This window comes from Aspergillus tubingensis, assembly GCF_013340325.1.
Source record: "Aspergillus tubingensis WU-2223L DNA, scaffold_10, whole genome shotgun sequence".
Classification (NCBI taxonomy): domain Eukaryota; kingdom Fungi; phylum Ascomycota; class Eurotiomycetes; order Eurotiales; family Aspergillaceae; genus Aspergillus; species Aspergillus tubingensis.
This window is the reverse complement of record NW_023336284.1, coordinates 190,412-211,608: the sequence shown is the minus strand read 5'-3', so window position 1 is coordinate 211,608 and position 21,197 is coordinate 190,412. Positions and strand designations below refer to the sequence as shown.

The 21,197-nt window shown below is 49.8% G+C and overlaps 8 protein-coding genes across 8 annotated transcripts; 5 read left to right on the top strand and 3 right to left on the bottom strand.

Annotated features, from left to right (window-relative positions):
- Nucleotides 1–125: 125 nt before the first annotated feature.
- Nucleotides 126–1,095, bottom strand: AtWU_09157 (sphingolipid C9-methyltransferase; the record flags this gene model as incomplete). The annotated part of the gene is made up of 2 exons (XM_035504264.1): nucleotides 126–953; nucleotides 1,018–1,095. 2 exons carry the CDS (start codon nucleotides 1,093–1,095, stop codon nucleotides 126–128), a joined length of 906 nt encoding a protein of 301 aa, XP_035360157.1.
- A 998-nt stretch (nucleotides 1,096–2,093) lies between these two features.
- Nucleotides 2,094–2,978, top strand: AtWU_09156 (short-chain dehydrogenase/reductase; the record flags this gene model as incomplete). The annotated part of the gene is made up of 1 exon (XM_035504263.1): nucleotides 2,094–2,978. One exon carries the CDS (start codon nucleotides 2,094–2,096, stop codon nucleotides 2,976–2,978), a length of 885 nt encoding a protein of 294 aa, XP_035360156.1.
- A 2,476-nt stretch (nucleotides 2,979–5,454) lies between these two features.
- On the top strand, nucleotides 5,455–6,787 carry AtWU_09155 (3-deoxy-7-phosphoheptulonate synthase; the record flags this gene model as incomplete). Its single annotated transcript, XM_035504262.1, has 3 exons — nucleotides 5,455–5,497; nucleotides 5,561–5,616; nucleotides 5,771–6,787. 3 exons carry the CDS (start codon nucleotides 5,455–5,457, stop codon nucleotides 6,785–6,787), a joined length of 1,116 nt encoding a protein of 371 aa, XP_035360155.1.
- An 821-nt stretch (nucleotides 6,788–7,608) lies between these two features.
- Nucleotides 7,609–8,528, bottom strand: AtWU_09154 (cytochrome c oxidase assembly protein COX14; the record flags this gene model as incomplete). Its single annotated transcript, XM_035504261.1, has 2 exons — nucleotides 7,609–8,099; nucleotides 8,204–8,528. The coding sequence occupies 2 exons, from the start codon at nucleotides 8,526–8,528 to the stop codon at nucleotides 7,609–7,611; spliced, it is 816 nt and encodes a 271-aa protein (XP_035360154.1).
- Nucleotides 8,529–9,047: 519 nt separating this feature from the next.
- Nucleotides 9,048–10,194, top strand: AtWU_09153 (uncharacterized protein; the record flags this gene model as incomplete). Its single annotated transcript, XM_035504260.1, has 3 exons — nucleotides 9,048–9,583; nucleotides 9,699–9,741; nucleotides 9,904–10,194. The coding sequence occupies 3 exons, from the start codon at nucleotides 9,048–9,050 to the stop codon at nucleotides 10,192–10,194; spliced, it is 870 nt and encodes a 289-aa protein (XP_035360153.1).
- Nucleotides 10,195–10,826: 632 nt separating this feature from the next.
- AtWU_09152 (putative hexokinase) lies at nucleotides 10,827–12,467 on the bottom strand (the record flags this gene model as incomplete). Its single annotated transcript, XM_035504259.1, has 1 exon — nucleotides 10,827–12,467. One exon carries the CDS (start codon nucleotides 12,465–12,467, stop codon nucleotides 10,827–10,829), a length of 1,641 nt encoding a protein of 546 aa, XP_035360152.1.
- Nucleotides 12,468–17,485: 5,018 nt separating this feature from the next.
- On the top strand, nucleotides 17,486–17,896 carry AtWU_09151 (DUF2945 domain-containing protein; the record flags this gene model as incomplete). Its single annotated transcript, XM_035504258.1, has 3 exons — nucleotides 17,486–17,581; nucleotides 17,690–17,752; nucleotides 17,828–17,896. The coding sequence occupies 3 exons, from the start codon at nucleotides 17,486–17,488 to the stop codon at nucleotides 17,894–17,896; spliced, it is 228 nt and encodes a 75-aa protein (XP_035360151.1).
- Nucleotides 17,897–18,940: 1,044 nt separating this feature from the next.
- On the top strand, nucleotides 18,941–20,359 carry AtWU_09150 (putative lipase; the record flags this gene model as incomplete). Its single annotated transcript, XM_035504257.1, has 1 exon — nucleotides 18,941–20,359. One exon carries the CDS (start codon nucleotides 18,941–18,943, stop codon nucleotides 20,357–20,359), a length of 1,419 nt encoding a protein of 472 aa, XP_035360150.1.
- Between the last annotated feature and the right edge of the window lie 838 nt (nucleotides 20,360–21,197).

Here is a 21,197-nt window from a genome sequence, read left to right as displayed (position 1 = left end):
AACAGCCCAGCCGCCTTTCCCTGTGCATTCCTTCCATAGCGCCTGGTATCATGAACTCGTCAAGTGATAAAAATCAAGCAGAACAAATAAAGAAAACAGCAAAGGAACAGAAAGGAATAAGTGTGTCAGTGACGGATGATGTGACTGTAATGACCTGGGACCCTGCGCCGACATTTGTCGCAATCCGCTCGGTAGCCCATGGAAATCGCTGCCTTCTTCTTCGAGGAAGAGGGAATATGTTGCTCCCGTTTCAAGCTGCCCATCGAACCCGCCGGCTGTAACACATCTGGCGTAGTTTCTGAATACCATGGTGGCGGAGACGCTGGCTGGGACATGTATGTCATATCAGCGTCGCTCACAGAGTCTTTGCTGCTGATCGCCATGGCGTCGCCATTGTCACTGACCGGACTGGGGAGGCGTTGGCCGCACCACCAGACCCTGTCATGACTCGCGTACGGACCTCTAGAGACGCCCTGCGACGTATATGATGTAGAGTTTTGCACCATGTCTCTTAAGACGGGACTTCTTGGGGCAGGTGTGTTCCCTTCCGTAGAGTTTGTAGTCGGCTCTTCGCTTATAACCAACGACTGGTCAACAAGACTATGTGGGATCGGCGACGGCTGGAGACTGTAATTGCTAAATCCAGCGACAGATCCCGGGTTGGAATGTTCAACATTATTGGTCGAACATTGGGCGTCTTTTCCGTTATCAATATCCATGCTTGCACTCATTATAGGAATACACCCTTGCTCTGATGGTAATGGCTGATCCCGAGGTTGTGTCGAACCATGATGGGCAAATTTTTCAGCACCATTATCCTCCTTGTCATCGTCTGAGGATTCCACTGGGGTCAGAGTCGAGAAACCGAAGCCAGATGCAAGCCGGTTGCTTTGTGGGAGGGAAGAAAACTGGAGGGCACTTGGGGACGCGCGGAGAGGAAGAGACCTGTGTTTCTGTTGACTACCATTAGTTGCGGGACGAGAATAGCAGGGGTCCTTCAGTCTCAAATCCACGGACCTTTGTCTCGCGGAACACATTTCCATCGAAGTCCTCTGGGTCCTGGTCTCTCTGGCGCTTGGTGGAAAATGCATACATGGCGCTTTAGGCGCCAGGCCGTACAAAGAGGGCAGTGGAGACCAAAATGTGGAGTTGGTTAAGCAGAGTATTGCGGTGAGTGTGATTCGAGCCAGGGTCAAGGTCACATTGAGTCTGATGAATCTACTCCGTAGGAATGTGGAAAGCAACACGCGTATGGGAATAGGGGCTCCAATGAGGAAGCAAGTAATATAGAAAAGGAGGCTAGTAATTAATAAGATGACAGGCCATGGCTATGCAGCACGCTGAATAACTGGTCCAAAGCATGCATGGAGTCACACTAGTAAGTAGTTGAAGAATCAAAGAAGCCCGAGCTGGAACGTGGATGGATCATCGCAGCAAAGACCGGGACTTATCGCTCAATGTCCAGCCGGGGTTTAGCGCCGTACGGTTGGTACCGTCACATGTTACGGATTCAGTCCGATTACTACTGATCAATACCGCCGCGGATGTATCAGGTACCTTGAGAGTACATTCTTTCTAGTTACAACTTTCTCTCGTCGGTGATGGGGAAGACAATTACTCGTAGAGTACCAAGTATGTATTTGTTGACATTTTCACAGATGTATTATCCTATTACAAATAGTAAATACACCAGTCCAATAGCTTTTTTCAGAAGCCTTCTTGTGCAATCATTGGCTAATAAAGCAAGACGATTCTAAACTCCGTAGGCTTAGTAGTCCGTCTAGAGATGCATGGGTAGGTTGATGCTGTCTGCGACCAACAACCCTCGCCAGCTTACTCTCGGACAAACAATGGTGTTTTACTTTGCGAACAGATGTATATCCACCGAAGGCACCTGTTTTTCCAGCCATCGGACAGCCATCAAATTGAAAATTCATACTTTGTACTTTGTATAAAGTAGCAGCCATGTGCATGACGTCACGGAAATCTAGGCTTTAACCTTCGACCTTCAGAATAATCCTCCATGTGGACTCAGTCTCTCTGGTTTTGGTAGCTCAGTTCCTAATATATGCAATCAAATTCGTGCCATTCAAATGTCACCTGCAAAAAGTGGGTTCGCCCTCGTGACTCCGGCTTCGAAAGGACTAGGATTCGCCTTTGCGCGACAGCTGCTGTCCAACACGGACCTCCCCGTTATTGCGACTGCGCGGAGAGACACCGGACAACTCCGTAAAATCTTACTGGAGCAAGTCAATGATGAGACTGGAAAGGCGGAGGAGAGGCTAAGAGTCTTTGAAGTTGACGTGACTGGTACTGAGTACATCATCCCCTCATGCGTTCTGGTCCTGAACAATGTCTTAGATGAGGCAACCATACACGCCATGGCTGCACAGATACGAGAAGACTTTCCACAGACTCCCCTGCGTATTGCAATCACCGTACCTGGCGTTCTGCATGTGGAGAAGTCGCCGACGCAGATTGATGCTGCCAATGCTCTACACAGCTTCCAAGTCAATGCTCTTGGTCCTATGCTTCTAATGAAGCACTTGGCACCCTTCTTGCCAACGAAGTCGTCTGCAACCTTTGCGGACGAATCTTTGTCGGCACATGTACAGCGGCCGTGGAAACTTCCATCGCATGCGATCTACGCGATGATGGCCGCACGAGTTGGGTCCATATCGGATAATGCAACAGGGGGCTGGTATTCATACCGTGCTAGCAAAGCCTCCGTCTTTCAGCTGACCAAGACTTTCGATCTGTATTTGCGGTCACGGAGCAGAGACCGAGCTTTTGCGGTGGCGTTGCATCCCGGGACAGTCCAGACTGATTTCACGAAAGATTACTGGGACGGCAGGCACATGTTGCAGCCAGAAGAATCTGCGGTGAAGCTATTACAGCATCTATGTGGTATGCAGACCGGTGACTCCGATGGGCGGGGCCGCTGTTGGGATTGGAAAGGAGAGGAGGTTTTGCCTTGAAAGATGTGAATGATAAATTAGAAAATGCATGCCTTGGGTCTTTGTGCGCCATGTATCGGACCGATTTCCTTGACACACTTGTGATTTCCTTTATTTCTCTTTTTAATCTCGTATGTGGAGTTGCGGTCAGTCAAGGTGTGGAGCGAGATTTATGAGCGTCGGTTGAGATGAACAGCACAATGCTTGAGAGTGGTAAGTGCTGGGACCATACCAGATACAGGTTTCAATACGAGCATCTTAGCTGATTTTCCGTAGCAGCAGTTTTGGACACAGTGGGCCACGGAAAGCACCTTAATTATCTTAGTGTGTATTCTGGTTTTTCAGGCACCGACAGCAGGCTGCATGCAGGGAAACCCAGTAAGGGCAATTCTGTGGGGATGAAGGGGCTGGGGGTCGGCCGTGATGGGGAAGCGTTCTTCCCTCGACTCGGTGAGTGGGCGGCAAAGCGATTACACGCGAGCCGGTCTAAAACGCTATTCCGGCTCAGGATGCCTCAACACCCCCCCAACACGAATTTTCGACTGGCTACCAACACTTCTTGGTCATTCTGAGTTCTTAAAATCTAGCTGAAGCATCCCTGAAGACCCACAGGATCTGTCTGACTCGCCGTTTTCCTTTGCAAGCTCGACCATAGGTCCAGTCAGAGTCCACTGAGATCGGAGCCCTTCCCCTCAAGCCGTGGTAATGGTTCTCCAGTGGAGGGATTCAGAATGCAAATTGATTAGATCGAGTAGATCTACGGTCTAACGGTCAATTCCCCAGGTCCACACGGGAACTGCCGCCCAGGGCCACTCTGTTTTACGTCTAGCTCAACATGGGGTACATACAGGGGCTTGTTACCATACAACGTGGGCAAGTTACTGGCCTCCCAACTTCCCCTTCGTGGGGATACTCGCACCAAGTTTGCCCCATTGGGTCGTCAAGCCTAACACTATACTCAGCTAGGGGCCGGGCAGTCTCGCAGGAATGGTGCTTGTGGAAAGTTAATTGAGCGACATACAGCATGTCCCGCCATCCTAGTACTGTGTGACTGGGCGTATCCAATTAAATCAGATAATATGCGAGGCTCAGCTGAAGACAAAATAAGCCGCATGCATGGCTACGCGCATTGCTTACATGCTGCTTGGCTGACAGTGATCGAACTGCCCAGCAGTTTCGACAAAGTCCCGCTGATGTGGAGGTCCTTACCCCGTACGAAGCGGGCTCACTCGATAGGCAGTGTTACTATGGAGTACATATGACCCTGCATGCATAGCCGTCCATCCCATAACCCCCCCTAAGGTGGTTCAATTCTCCGGACGGAGTACGCAACAAGACGATTTGAGAGATACGAAGCTTATCACACAGGCCTCGTACTCGTGGACCGCAATCGTTTATCGGATGATCTCATGCATCAGGAAGACTAAACTATCCAGATTATGTGATCAAATGCAGGCGAAAATCTAGAATCCCGACACGAAGCTACGCTACAATGGCTCACTTCAATCGCTCTCTCTTTCGGCTGCAACATCTCAAGCATTGGTTGTCTAAGCCCTTGAATCACAAGCTGATTGACGTAAGCTATCTGGGACAGGGCCTTGGAACAATGGCATCCAGCGGTTTAAGAATCCACGTTGAAAGCAGGAAACCGGAGTAATCCGAATCATGATGTGCTCTAGATAGCATTAAGTCATGGAGTGACCGATCTGGAACGGTAGGCTATCGTTTTCGATAAGATGTTGGGGGTTGAATTGACACAACCTAAAGCGGGAACCTTATTCGTACCATGAATGACCTCTTTGAGGTGGATAATTGTTCGAGAAGGGGGGATAAGCTGAGTGTGATCAAATCATGCAGTATCACACACCACGGAGCCTTGATGCATTGATCACATCAGACTCGAGGGCAGTGGTTCTGGGCCATGATGGGAGGGGAAGGAGACCCGTGGATGTATCAAGAATGGGTGGTGGGGGGGAGGGAGGACTATTGAACTCTAGAAGCGGGTCAATTGAAGCAGTGTCTACCTCAAGTGGTGATGGAGGGAGGGAAGATAGAGTCGCAGGAGAAGAGTTGATAGAAAGAGAGAGATGGGACGATGGATGGTGACATACATGGGACAGACAATACGGTACTGATACCGCCACCGGTAGGTTGCAGCCAACCAACCTTAAGTTTTGCAAGTGTGTGAATCATCGGCTGGTCCGCGCTCCCGCGGCCCACACTTTCTGTCTCTTCATGCCATTTCCATCTTCTCTCATTTGCTCCATTTCCCTGCTCTTTTTTTTTCTTTTCTCGCTTGTGCCTTGCTCGCTTTCTCTTTGACCCCCGATTTCGCTTCGGTTGTCTTCTCCCCATTGACTCATCTCCATTGCACACTTCCTGGCCCTTCTAGACCCCTTATAAAGGCTGTATTGTTGTCCTTTTCCATCACTCTTCCTCTTTCTTCCTTTCCCCTCATACAGAATAATCCCTTCCACACAGCCAATTCCCCCCCACCATGCCTTTGATCAGCACCACAGAAGTCAATGAGGACACTCGCGGTTAGTAAAACAAACCTCATTTTGAGTGCCAATGAGCCTGTACTGATTTGTCAATCCATTTAGTCCTGGGATATGATCCCCTCCTTCCCCCTCAGTACCTCCAGAATGAGATCCCTGGTGTGAGTCACATCGTCCCCCCTTGCTTTCTCCCTACCAATTTTTTCAAGTCTTTCCTGTCATGTTGGTTGGGTTCTTAACCCGACCACATTCTGAGTTACTTTCGTCGTCAATGCCTCGGTTCAGACCATTGGGGCTAACAGAAGACATGATTAGAAAAAGGAATCCCTCGAGGCCGTCCGCTCTGGCCGTAACCAGGCCATGAAGATTATCGAGAAGAAGGATGACCGTCTGCTGGTTGTTGTCGGCCCCTGCTCGATTCACGACCCTGCCACGGCCCTCGAATATGCCGGCCGTCTGAAGGAGCTCTCCGAGAAGCTTTCCTCCGACCTTTGTGTCATCATGCGTGCCTACCTTGAGAAGCCCCGCACCACGGTGGGGTGGAAGGGTCTGATCAACGACCCCGACATTGATGAGTCCTACAACATCAACAAGGGTCTCCGTGTCTCTCGTCAGCTCTACTCTGATCTTACCAGCATGGGCATGCCCATTGCCAGTGAGATGCTGGATACCATCTCCCCTCAGTACCTGGCCGATCTGATCTCTCTCGGTGCTATTGGCGCCCGCACCACCGAGTCGCAATTGCACCGTGAGCTCGCCTCCGGTCTCAGTTTCCCCATTGGCTTCAAGAACGGTACCGACGGCAACCTCACTGTTGCCATTGATGCCATTGGTGCCGCTGCTCACCCCCACCGCTTCCTGGGTGTCACCAAGCAGGGTCTGGCTGCTATCACCAAGACCGCTGGTAACGAGCACGGCTTCGTCATCCTCCGTGGAGGCAACAAGGGCACCAACTACGACCGTGAGAGCATCAAGGCCGCCCGCGAGGCTCTGGCGGGCAAGAAGCAGTCCGAGGTCGTCATGGTCGACTGCTCCCACGGCAACTCCAACAAGAACCACCGCAACCAGCCTCTGGTCGCCAAGGAGGTCTCTGACCAGCTCCGTGAGGGCCAGGATGCCATCATCGGTGTTATGATTGAGTCCAACATCAACGAGGGTAACCAGAAGGTTCCCCCCGAGGGTCCCTCCGGCCTGCGCAAGGGTGTCAGCATCACTGACGCCTGCATTGACTGGGAGACCACCGTCCAGGTCCTGGAGGACCTCGCTGATGGTGTTCGTGCCAGACGCGCCGCCAAAGCCGCTCAGGCCAAGACCACTAATGGCACCCACTGAGCGATTGAGGATGGATGATCTGCGTTTACGAAACCCCCAGCGAGTGTGATTCCCTTTTCCTTTTGTTCCGAATAATCCGATCTAGATACCATAGCCAGGGTGCTTTATTTTACCTCATTTTGGTTTCATTATCTGACTTTGCGGGCACGAGTTCCTGAGTTATGGGTGTGTTGGACAGACAGCCTCTGCCTGTTGCGGGCAGCATTTTCGGTCTTTGTTCCAGTAAAAGTCTTGACTGCTTCATTTTACACTTTTTGTAATTTCTTTTGCCTGTCCATGTTCACTTAGGTTCTGTCCACGGTAGACAGTGATGAATCAATAATAGAACGATGAGTATGACAAGATCTGATTGCCCGTGTAGATTTAACTTTGCTCGATTGACCGAACCCTCTTGATTAAGTTGATCTTGAGCCATTGACAGCACTATTCTAACCAAGAGACGAGAGAGATACCAGAGATAGAGAATAGTAGATATGTATATGTACACAAGAGTAAAGACAAGAACTCTAACCCAGTAATACACAGGTTGAGGAAAGCAAACAACAGCAAGATAAGAATACAGCTAGAAAGAAAAGAAAAAAAGATGAGACAAAAATAAAATATAACCCGCATAGACGCCGCAACCCCAGATTATGGAAAAACAGGGAGAAGATGCCATGCAAACCAGAAAAGCAGCATAAGTAAATGTGATAGGCGTCATCTCTGAGACATTCCTTGTTTTCCATCCTCACTCACGTACACACACCCACACCCACCTCCCTCCGCTCTATATGTCATACATCCATTTCCATATACCAAAGGTTTCTTGTTTCTTGGACTCCTTACCGTCCAGTAAACCAGCTCGTCCAGCTTCGCGTCGACTGCTTCGCAGCATCTTCGGCGTTCTCAGCCAACGCATCCAGCTGGCCCTTGGGAACAGCAGGAGCAGCAGACTTGGCCGCATCCTCCGCAGCCTTAGCGTTCAGCGCCTCCAGCACTGCGGACTTGTTGCCGCCCTCCAGGACACTATCGGGGATAGAGCTGCTGCTATCAGCAGCGGCCTTCTCATCCTGCTTCAAACCACCAAAGATGAAGTTCTTGACCTGATTCCAGGGCCGCTGCGCCTTAGCCTCCTCCTTCTTTTGCTGGAAGATCTCCCCGATCTTCTCATTCTTCAACAGCTCCAATTGCTCCGTGTTGGCCGTCCCGGCAGCATACGCCGTCTTCGCATCCTGCAGTCTCTGCATTTCCTTCTCCACCCACAGAGCCCGCTGCCGACGGTTGTATAGCGTTAGAGAGATGACGGAGTAGACTGTTAGAGCTCCGCAGACACCTGTTTTTCATTCCCGAAACGCGTCAGTCAATGATTCTATAACCCTCGCGGCGACCAACACATATGTGTAGTCCACTTATATCATGGTAGATGATAAAACATACCAGATGCAGCAATCAGAGTGTACACCATCGTCTTATGCGCCTTGTTCGCAAATCGACGTCCTACTTCAATCATCTGATCCACCCGCGACGTCGACTGAGCTAACCGGGCCGCGCGGGCTTGGGCCCTCAACCGCTCGACCTTTTCCTTGGGAGACTCCGGTCTGCCATTGGCGTTTAACTGCGGCTGTTGCTGTTGCTGGGAGGTGGGCTTTGCCATCGAGCTAGGGAGCTTGTAGGGGGCCGCCGCGCTGGCCGAGCCGGGCTTGGAGTGCGCGTAGGGCCCGGTGGCCGTGAATCGGGTCGCGTCTGCAGCGGAGCGGGACATTTTTGAATTGAGTCGGCGAGGATGGATTGTCGGTGAGGATGCTCGAGGATGGTAGTAGTAGAAGTGGTGGTGGTGATATGGTATGATGTGACCGGGATGGAATCAGTCGGAACGGTACATTCGGCGGTGGGCGGGGGGTGGGAGAGACGAAGGGTTGCGCGCGCCAAGGGAATAAGTCGGGGTTAATTGGATAGGACGACGGAGGGTCAAATCCAATAGGCACGAGATTGGGATTGTTCGAGCTGGGGAGGGGAGAGCAGCTGAAGCCAACGGGGGTCAGGCGGAGTTTGGAGGAGGAGGAATTGGGAATGATTGCCGGCCGGGGAAATTTTCAGCGGAAAGAAATCCAACCTCGTCGATTCGAGGCCGAGCCGGACACTAACTTACTACAACTCCGCTTCCGATTTACTCCATAGTTTATCATCTACACAGCTATTTGCCTTGACACCACTCTAGTTAACTTCATGGTCGAGCTACAGAAATCATACTTCTCATCACATCTCCTATGATTATCGCACTATGGACTACAACGCAGCAGACTTGAGCTCCGTCCTCAGAACCCTCTCCGCCTTATCCAACCAGCAGCAACCTCATTCACAACCTCAACATCTACAGGCACAATCATACCCTCCCTACTCCCACAACCCAGACTCAACAACACCAGCACCACCAACAGAAGACAATGACCCCTACGAACCCACCGAATCCCTCCCCCAGCTCCCTATCCCCCCGAAACCTACCTCCTCACGACCCCAGCATCACCAAACACAACAACAACATCATCATCATCATCACCCCTCCCAAGCACCACAACCACAACCAGCACCAGCACCAACAGGACCCATCACCGAAGACACCTCCACCATAACCGCCTGGCCAACAGCTCTCCGCTACGTAATGCGCACGGTAGCCCAAAACGAAGAAATCCAACGCCGCCTCCGCTGGCTAATCCAACGCCAACACGACCACGAAAAACAATGGTGGCAGGGACGCGAAGCGCTCTTGAAGAAACAATCTGCCCGGACGGAGAAGAAGAAGGAGTTGGATGCTGTGTTGTGAGTCTACACTATTCCAATTACCCCCCAGTCATGGATCTACAAAGAACAACAACAATGAGAAAGAAGTCAGGCAAGAGATGAGTTAATCATTTATTGAAATTGTGGTCATTAGACGATCCGTCGGCGCTCCCGTTGATGAGAATAAGCAAGTTTCTGTATGTATTTCCTATGCCATTTCATACATACCATACTATACTATATGGATATGGATGCAGAGAAAGAGAAGAAGCACAAGATCATCCACATCACACACACAGACAAACAAAACACAACGGAAAACTACCTACACAGCTAATACTCAATGATGAATGAAACAGACAGCCGAAGAAGACCGCGCCGAATTAACTAACTACGACGCAAAAGTATACAAAGCCTCCAGACAAATGTCCGATGCTATGATAGCGGAGCTCAAGGCACTCAGGATTCCCTTTTTCACAATTAAGAAGGGTCTTGTTTTGGACTCTGATCCTTCGAATATGGGAAGAACAACAACTACTACCCCGACGGTCAAGCAGCAGCAGCAGCAGCAGCAGCAGCTTTCCCGAGAGGAATTGTCGGCGCTTCAACTGAGAATGTTGGAGTTGTTGCAGGATCTTTGTCGGGAGTGATTTGTCTTAATATGATGATATGACTGATGCTTGAAAAGGTAACAAGTTGATGTAGATTTCACCATCATGGGGCCAGAGAGTGTGTCTGTCCCTTTTTCATTGCTTAAATTGATTCTCCTTGGTCTTGTGCCTCTTCGTTGGCAAGGCCTTGGCAGGATGCACGCTGTGATGTGGGGATTCACCCAAAAACCCAAACCTCGGCTTCGGCCTCACTGGGGCCTCAGGGCACCCAGTGGCTCGATACTCTTGTATTGACGATTAACATTATGTACACACGCACAATCCCCGCTTCTATCTCAGGCCATATGCCTAACCGTCTAGTCCGCCAAAAGGTCAAGAAATGCTCCACCCCCGTTATTGATGAACCTGTTCTGTCTATGCAAAAGCAATGAATGCTCCTATGGAAGCACAAATGCATGAATCGGGTGGCCTAGGAGGAGCCCCAATAGAACAACAAAATGGAAATGACAATGTCCGACACCCAGAGCCCCAAGAGCGAAATGGTGGCCAAGTAAATGCAAAGCTGCCGCACAACACCTCGGAATGCGAATGTAGCCGATGGGCTGATGGATCAAATATAGAGATAGGTATTGAGTTCAGATGGGAGACAAGGGAATGCTGGATAACGTAGTCTACTCGAGCTTCTTCTCCGCAACGGCGACAGCCACTGCTACGGCCGCTCCCAGTATAGCGCTTTCAGGTGCCGGGTCCAGGCACACCTGAGGTTCCGTGGTGGTGTCCGACGATGGCCGCGATGCGTTCGTCTCCTTTACAAGGTCATTCAAATAACCCTGGCAACGGTCCCGGAACCCAGGGTATTTGTTGATGACACTGCCGTCGCATGCGATTGACAGACTCCGGTGATTCTCTTCGCTTTCTATCACGGTCACCTCTTGAGTTTCCTTGATCGAAGGAGGGGCCGTCGCGGGAAACTCTGCCTCATTCCGCAGGCACCACATGCTGTGAATTGCCGTTGCCAGATATCCTGCTGCTCGCTTAGAGACGACCTGGCAGACTCGTCGAAGGAAGCGCAAATCCTCGACAGACGGTGACACGGTAAATGTATGCTCCTTCTGTAGAAGCGCCGCAGACGATGAGAGAAGCGGGGTTGTATCAGCTTCCAGCGCTGCAACGATACTGGTGTCGAATGAATACGCATCGCGCATCGAATGAGGCAACTCCCCGCCGAAGAGCTTGGCAGTTTCCACCGCTTCAACAATGATGAGACGGATGATCTCTCCCAGATAACGCCCAGTGATCATATACTCCAGAGGTTGGTAGTCCGGCCGGAGGTGTGTCCGGTTCAAAACCTCATCCCAGCGAGTCTTGGGGAGGATGCTGCCGCCGAACATGCTCATTTCGCTGTTGACGATAACGTGCTTGGCGTAGTCAAACCAACCTGGCGGTCTCGTACCGAACTTGGTCAGTCCAATCTCATGAACTGGAAAGTGGATCGCCACATTAGTTCCAGTTCCTAGAATAAGCGACATGCGTGTCTTGGGTTCGATGTAGGCGCGTGAGAGGAGTGTCGCGGAGCTGTCGTTCACGATCCCATCCACCTGGACATTGAGGTCTCGCTTCCGACAAGACTGAACGATAAGATCACCCAGCTCTTGCCCAACGGTGCCATTTGAACAGTGAAATCCTTTGCCCATATGGATAACGAGACCACTACTGTTGGACGTTTGTTCAATGGGGAACGACCACGATAATCCCATCGACAGTGGCACGGCCTCTCGTCCATAGTTGGTGCCCACTTCGCGTAGCATCGAGTCGATCTTCTCCGCCATCCAATCAAAGAAGAGAGTGCCCTCCAGCAACTTGACATCTTCGTCAATGTACGACGACGAGACGTGAAGGATGCGCATGTCTCCCTGCCCACGTAGTTCAACCAATGCTACCCGGAGCGTTGAGCCACCGACATCCAGTGCGAGGAACGTTCCCGTCTCTGTTCCGGAGGGCAGGGCATGGTTGTAAGAAGGTAGCATGCAGACGGGGCTAGATTGTAGACAAGACTTGAACTGCGCACGGATCTTGTCTGACATGGCGACCATGTTCTGCACAGACAAAGGTGCCGTGAACAGACGATCCACCTCATCAGCAAACGCATCAAGAGAGCGACGTCCCCAATACGCTCCATGGAAAGGCTTCCGCCGCTTACGGGAGGGGTCGCGGAAGAGGGAAGGGAACAATAGCATAGCCTCCAAGGCGGCAACTATGTTCGTAAAGAGTTCTTGCATTCGATGCAAGACTTTGACCAATGGGGCCGACATGATTAAGAGAGGGAGAAGTTGGTTTTGGGTAAGAAGGAAGGCGATCAGAGAGGGTTTCCCAATCCCAAGCTGACGGTGAGGAGGGATGAGGGGGTGTAGTTGTATGAGCGGGTAGTGGTGGTTTAACACAGATAAGGGCTCATACGGGCAAGTGAAACTTGGAGAGGGTCAAAGAAGCATCGATACGAGCAAATGCCACTTCAAGATGATAATAAAGAAGTCAAGTCAAGGCTTGTCGGCCGGAATGAATGACAATCACCGAAGCGGGAAGGATGCGCAATGCAAATGCAGGATAGAACCAGTCTCTATCCCAAGGCAATGAAGTAATTCAAGAGAAATGGACAAGACTTTAAGAAGTACCTCTGATCACCCGAACAACGGATCCTTGCACAGGGTGCAGCGGAAAGGGAACCAATGTTGAGACGGGGATTGTCTGTGCAAAGGGGAGTAGTAGTAGAGGTAAGTAGTAGTAGGTGGTAGATGAACCTGGCAGGGAGAGAGCGGATGGATGGAGTTGGATGACGAGCGGGCGTTCCAGTGCCTGGCGGGAAGATAACTGAATCGAGTTGCACGTAAGGAAAGATGGAGGTGTAGCCCGAGAAATGGTAGCGTTATAATTCCAGGGGATGTATGGAGCAGATGAATTTGATTGAAGGGAGGTGGGGGAGAAAGAGAGAGAAGGAAAGAGAGGAGAGGGGGAGGAAGAGAAAAGGGAATAGAAAGAGTGAAGGGAAAGTAGAGGTAGTAGTCGTGAGTGGTATCGATTGTATTGTAGTTTTGGGAGTCGCAAAGTATTCTTAGCAGGAGAGTAGCGGTGGTAGTAGTTAATAGTAATAGTGGTAACTAGCAGTAGTAGTATTAGTGGTAAGTGGTAGTAGCGGTACTACCGGGTTTGGTGGGAAAAGGAAACGGGAAACGAGAGGGACGATGAAGGAAAGGGAACCAACCTACGCGTGTTTCATTCCTCGTCAGGAACCAACGTCCGGATTGGCTTTCCCGCAGGCTGGAATGGCTTGCTTGAGGAATCTGCAATTCAAAGGGGGGGAAGATGAAGAGAAATCCCATCCATCACTGTAGGAAGGCGAAAATAAAAATGAAAATTAGAAAATTAAAAATTAAAATTAATAAAAAAAGAAGAGAAATCCATGAATTTGCAGGCCATCGGTATCATACTTTCCAGTGGTTTTGCCGGTCAGGTCGCAGGGTGGTAACTCACTGACTACTACTGACTTACTGCGACTGCGACTTACTTTGGGTGGTACTACTTCCTCCCTGCTCTGTCTGTTTGGTATGGTTCCTGGCAGCTGGTTCGTTCCGTATTGTATTTACCTGTGACTCCATTACTTACACAGATGCCGTCATTCAATCACTGACTCGAGATTCACTTGAAGAAATCAATCCATTGTGAACGAGACACTATTAGTTACCTAATCAATTTGATGTACTGATTCAGAGAGGATCGATCGATTGCTACCTTGTCGGCTGGTAATTACTCGGACTTTCCCCGGAAGTTATTGATGGCGACCGAAAGAGAACCTCTGCCGTCATGAACCCCTAAGGATGATGCGATGGTGCATGAAACAGATACTACTGCCTACATACTAGTAGTAGCAGTGGTAATATATTGTGTAATACTTAGACTTTAGAGAGATGGTATAGTTATCTGATCCATCATCCCGGCTAAAAGGCCTCTCCGTAATCAGTACTACTAAGATTGGGTTTTATGTGAGACCTGGATCCATGCCTGGTCTAGAACGACCAGGGCTAGCTTCGGATGCTCGGAAGGTACTGTTTCTAAGAGGAAGACAGATTCAAGGATCATTTGAACACCGCATAGAAACGAAGGAGTTCCAAAATAGCCATCGAACTGCGTTATCATCATCATAGTCATCTAATCATCCGCAGAGATCGGGCGAATGCATGATCTAATCATCAACTTAATACTCCGTAGTTCAGTAGTCAGTCTTCAGGGGTATAAAGAATAAGCATAACTCACTGGAAGTTTGATCTCAACGGCAGTCAGCTTATCCTTACTAGTGAAGATAGGTGACTGAAACAATGAGACACAAGAAACACCCATCAATGACATTGACATGGTTTCCCGTGCTGAGGAAAGGGTCTCCCTATACTCACTCAGTATTAGATCTAAGGGAAGAGTACCACCCGGCGTGATGGGAACAGATGAACCAAGTGGGGCCCGGTGAAGTTTAGAAGCGACAGAGTTGCATCCAAAATGGATCGGGGAGGTCATCGACCCTCCGCTTGGTTTTGGTCTTCAGTACATCAACCCTGTGTGTGTCTGCGTCTGTGGATACGGTTTGGACATTGTTTCGGTAATCCTTATACCGGTTCTCCAACAGTTGGTCGGGCAGAGAAATCATTTTTATTCAAATAAATAAATTCAATCTCTTCCGGCTAGTCACATAACCGAGTATGTAGGTATACTGTGACTCCTCACAGACAAACGGGATGAGCGGGATGAGTAGGGTTCAAAGGAGGATGATCGGATATACTGCAGCCTCCCTGGCATTCCCTTATCCTTTCCCAGAATCCCCCCATGATGGACTTTTGATGCAGCCAGAGGGAACTGGAATGTGACACCTTCGTTTGGTCGAGGAGCGACTGGGTGCAACGGTGGTAGTGGGCCCGCTCCCAATGGCCGGGAGTGTTACATTTTACCCATCCTTCTCCCCACCAATCATCGTCTCTCCCTCGGCAAGTTACTTTAGTACTCACTAAGTACTCACTACACAGTACTTACTTGCTACTAAGTACTTATTCAAGCTTAGTACTAAATACACTCACCTGGTATCTGATCGGTTACTTCATCCGGGTGTTTTACTTGCCATAGAAGTGCTTGGCCGAATTAATTTTAATCATCATAACACCATATCAATTCTAAATACCTCTAAGTAGGGGTACTACATTTCCACCTCAGTGAGAGAGACTGCGCATTCCTGAAATTCCGCCAAGGAACGGGACATGTGCTGAGACGCACAAAGTCAGTAAGGTAATCATCGATAACCACACTAAGAATAACAATCAGCAACAGTATCATCCATCTCCGCACTTCAGGAGTGATCGATCTCTATCGGCAAGGACAATTTAGACCAACTCGCTACTAGCCCGATCTGTTGTCTAGTAGTACTAACTCTGCGTTTCAGGGTCCCCTCGCTACCACTCAGACAGGCCAAGGTTGGTGCAAGGGACCAAATGCCTGTCAAGATACCCAGGAGATTTTGATCCTGCAAGGGGCGCTATCCCCGCTAAATTTCCATTCTGATAGATGTCGGGGTGCTGTGCTGCCCTGATGCAATCAGTCATGACTCGGCAGCAGTGTCCAATCTTTAAATTTTATCTAAACATAGCATATACCAACTACTAGTTGTATACGATGAGTCGGGCACCTTTCAGTTTCACTCCCACATAGCAGCCAGAGGAAAGGTGCTGCTGATATGGGCCAAGACACTCTCTGCCCACGTGGTTCTCATGACTTCCCAACCATCCATCACCCCTATATCTTCACGGAGCATGCAGGACACCTCAGCCATGCCATGAACGCCATAAATTTAACCCGTGTGTCTGTGTACCTACGTGGCCCACCAGAACACCAGACCTTGAATCTAACGATGCGAGCTTTGCTTACGGGAGAACCTCGACGACCACAAGTCCTGCCCCGGCAGGTCGTAACATCATGGTCATCATCATCTCCTATACAAATGACGCCAAAGTCACTATAACACCTACTAAGAGGAAATCACACTCTCCCTCAGCCCACGTCACTACTATTTGCTCTCAAGCGAAGATACCTTGCTAGCAAGACAGAGCTACAATGATGAACCATCTGATACCGTGTCGACAGTATCCTCTGCCCCAGGACCCACAATCCTAGCACCATCTACCCATCTACAGTGAGTAGTCATGCAACCCAAGCCCCGGCAACGTGATCTACTCTCTCACTAAAGATAACGCGGGTCGGGTACATATTTTCCATGACCTCGTATCGAATGAGCCAAGTCCAAGTAGTCCGGGTCATCCGAGAGGGGAACACCACTGACTGCTGCAACATTGTAAGACCAGCAAGAGATGGCGACACCACTCACCACCATCATCATTATGACTATCATCAATATAATACTACTCACCACCATGTCGGACTTAAATTATACGTTCAATGAGACTGTCGTGCTCAACTTAGTACTTGGTCCACCCAACTTTTTGGCCTTGCACTACCACCATCATCCACTCCCCATCATGCATCACTGCCACTGTGTGACAATGGCTCGGTATCCGCGCTTACTTTCTATTTTTCTGTTGGGAGAGGGGGGAACATGGGGGGTTTTAGGAGAACTGCTGGTAGTGACGTGGTTCCTATCCCCATTTTCTCTTTGATCCATGTGTTTGTGATGGCTTCATTTTCAATGGTAGTCGTCCAGTAAACTGTAATCTCATCATATTTCTGTCATAGGGGCACCATCAGTACTAGGTATATATTTCTATAAAATTGCTGTGCGGTGTACTTGCACTCTACATTAGTTGTGAATAGTATCCAGTCGAGCCTTGACTAGTATCCATGCGCCCATCATATTCATATTATAAGTAGAGGGATAATGGCACGAAGAAATTCTCCATGGTGAGTATATAGGTTATACTTGACAAGGGTGGTCTCAATAGTCGTGGTATAGGACCGTACCGAAGCCAATTCCCCAGATTAAACCTGTGCTCGGGGATTGGGAATAGTACCGACATTCAGATGAGAGGTTGACAGCGGCCATGTGTAGAATGACACTTGATACTTGTATGGTTTTTTGAGTATAGTTTCAGGCTCTAGCGGGAGGCGTTCGTTGCTGCCTCATCATGACATCACCCCCAGTGCGAAATAAGTGTGCATACTAACAGTCCATCATGTACTCTACTCAGTCTTACGCTTTTCTCTTTTGGTCGTTGCATTGGTTTTCTCGAGTAACTCACTCAGTAATCTACATATTGCTATAAGAAATTGAAATCACACTCGCATCATGCCGACGAGAAGAGTCCAAGACAAGACGGGAGAACAGATCAACGAAGGAGATTACGTGTATACAAGGTATCGTGGAGGAACCCACGAGGGAGAAGTAAGCCTACCGTTCCCCATCTCGGTGCCATTGTCGTTGTTGAACGGCTTATGTTAGCTTCGCAAATCAGTAATTAGTCTTAGCACACGGCTAACTGACCCAACCCAGGTTGACAAGGTCGTTACGGACGAGGCTGAAGCACATGAAGAAGAGGTAGCCAATCCACCCAAAGTAAGCAAGTCCCCGCAGACCAGACTCGAGGCATTGAGCACATGCGGCTGACGGTCCTTTTCTCCCCTTCTCAAGGTCATCTTTCACGATCAGCATGGGCATCGTGTAGCACATAATCCGAAGACTTTGGATAAGACGGAATGAAGTGGGATGATGCTGTCGGGGCGGAGCCACCGAGGTCTAAGGGGTTTGTGAAATAAGGAAGCCATTCAGAATACAACCAATCACCAATGGATGAAAAACCTCTTGGAAAAAACTGGAGAGATGACAGCTGGGTGTTGTTGGCTTTGTGGCGGTTGCACTTGTGGTCTTCCCCGGACTGCACTGCAATGCAGATGACTCGAGCCTGGGGTGCTGTTACAGTGCTTTGGGTTCCCTGTAGCGATAGTATATCCGGGGAACATTGGCGCCGGTTGGGATCTAAATAGCTTTTTCTATCCTTTCTCAACTACCTGCTTCCTCCAAGCTTGATCTTTTTAAAGGCCCTGGAGCAATGGCACATCAGCATCAGCCAGCCACTACCTAAAGTACCGGTCCAAGAAGCCACTGAGCTGTTCATACGTCGCAAACATGGTCATTTGACCATCATCTTCACGTTCCCGTTGCCCGTCACTGATTTCCTCCGACTGGAAATAGAGTGGCGACAGGGAGATCAAGTGAACCGCTGCAGACGCTGTGCTTTGGACCAATTGTATGACAGATACCTGCTGATGAGCTTCATACGCCATACCTCTTCTATCAATTCATGATGACTCGCGCAAGCTCGGAGTTGGTGGCAAAGCATAAAAGTTGTCTTGATTTCCCGATATTTCACGGGTGGCCCGCGGAGTGGGAGACCCACCATTTGAAGGTCAGACAGAATGCTGACCCTTGAGTGATAATGCAACTCTTCTCAGCAAGACGCATCCAATCGCTCCATTGTCCGGTAACCATGGGTTTGCGATTCTGATGTCTAGACTGCGACTGGATCTTGGCTCTCTCCAGGTCAAGACCGCAAATCAATGAGGAAGGAGTAAATCAGCATATGAGACCGAGGCCTGTCAAGAAGAATCGGAACACTTCCTGGTGTCAGATACGAGGCACACTTGTTCTGGCTATATCCGTCAGCAGTTTCTCTCTGCCCGGTAAGCGCATTCATCGCGGGTGCACCTCTCGAATCTCTATCGTGCATCACTGAAACTGCATAACATGCGGCTGTCTGCCCTAGCTAGACATCTCCTTTACGGGGTACTCTTGAGCCCTGTATGCCTCTGCATCTCAATCCCCCAACAACAGGCGCCTGTGCCAAATTCGGAACATGATCTTGTCTCAATTTTGTCGAATGCAGCCAAAGATCCCCTGGTGAATCAGAGGGTATCGTCTGTGGCTGCAGGCATCAAATCAGGTCTTGCGACAAACGAGGTTTTGCAACAATCTGGGGATGAGCAGGTGCAACTGGCACTGAAAAAGATCGAGGTAATATTCACCAAGAAGAGCAGCTCGACAATGCTGGATTTTGCAAAAGACATAGTAGCCTCCGGCCTAGTTCCTCCCAAGATTCTCACTGTCTTGAATGGTTATCTAAACGCCAAAATTAACTCGGCTCATAACCTAAACCCCGACCTCAAAAGCGGGAGTATATACCCGTCTAAAGCAACCGAGGATGCACCGTATTCCATTCCAGAAGCAGCTCTTAGAGAGGCTATCCATATGCCATCTGTCTTCTCATGGGAGAACAACAGTGGAAGGAGACCAGTGCTCTTGGTTCCAGGAACGGCCGCACCTGCTGGAACATCGTTTTATTATAATTTCGGAAAGTTGGGCAACGCTATCCCGGAAGTTGACGTAGCTTGGGTCAATATCCCCCAAGCCTCTCTGGGAGATGTCCAGGTTACCGCTGAATACATCGCATATTCCATTAACTACATATCCAATCTCTACCAGTCCAAGGTTAACATCATCTCTTGGTCCCAGGGCGGGTTGAACACACAGTGGGCCCTCAAATATTGGCCATCCACCCGGGGCTCAGTGGAGGATTTCATTGCAATAAGCCCTGATTTCCGAGGGACTGTTGAGGCCAGGCTGGTGTGTCCCTGGCTTGCGGGGATAATGTGCACCCCCGCACTGTGGCAGCAGAGGTGGGACGCTAAGTTCGTTCGCACCCTGAGGGCACTCGGGGGTGAGTCGGCGTATGTTCACACAACAACCATCTACTCTTCCTTTGACGAAGTCGTGCAGCCGATGGATGGCGACCAAGCATCCGCCATCATCCAGGATGCACATGGAGTTGGCGTGTCCAATAATCACTTACAGTCTATTTGCGCCCACAAGCCCGCAGGAGGATTGTACACGCATAAAGGAGTGCTATACAACCCACTTGCATGGGCGCTTACCATCGACGCGCTAACTCATGATGGGCCCGGTAACCCTTCGCGAGTCAACGTCACCACCGTGTGTCAGCAATCAATTCCCCCACAGCTCGGTCTGGACGACTTGCTAGGCACAGAAGGACTTTTACTAGTAGCTCTGTCGGAAACCCTGAGGTATAGGCCGAAAACGTTCGCGGAACCCGATATCATAGGCTATGCCGCTTCAGCGCCCGGAGTAGGGGTGAAATACCGGACATGAAGGATGAGAGAAGTTGTAGGCATATAGGTGGTCACTGCACGCCATACGTACACATCTGTATTTAGGTTTATACTTGGCTACAGCCAAGCACTCTCTGCGCAGGCCAACGATCACTTCCCAGAAAGGGATTCCTGTGGCTCGAGATGAGCTTGACCTTATAGGCTAATGCATTCGTTTCACGGAAGTCTTCAACGAGTGGATCAGTCCCAGCCGGAAGAACTGAGTGGCAACCGTCATCGTCTCCCTCTCCCTCACCCGAACTGTATTGGCAGAGATCAACCCACCGCAACGGAATTGGCGGGACTGTCGTTCAGTGTATACGTAGTAGTCCACACACAACCGAAACCGCCTGACCCAGGCAGGAAACAGGGAATAGGAATTTTCCGCATTTTCTACTCCAGTGCTGAGAAGTCATGGTCGCAGACCAAAACCCATTTGCCATAGTTTGGTAAATCGATACGTTGCAGGTCCTAGATCGTGCAACGAACAGGAGTTGATCGCAGGCAAGATAATATGGATGGCTGGACGAAAGCCAATTCAAGGATTGTATACCCATCACGTGGCTTGTCAGGTGGTCACGCCAGTCCATTTTCAATTGCACACCTCCCTCACCTCGCCAATTCAAGCGACTCTTATCTTTCGCCATACTTACTCCATAGCTTGTTGGGCTACCCCGGAATTTGTGCACCGTGACTTCTCAAAATACCACTGAATCCGATTCCAGGGGTCCATCTGAGATCGGGAAAGAAAAAAAAAAGAGACTCATTTTTTATCCAGATCCTTCCTTCTTCCCCCCTTGCACCACGCATACCATCATACCAGATCGCCCAAGCTACGG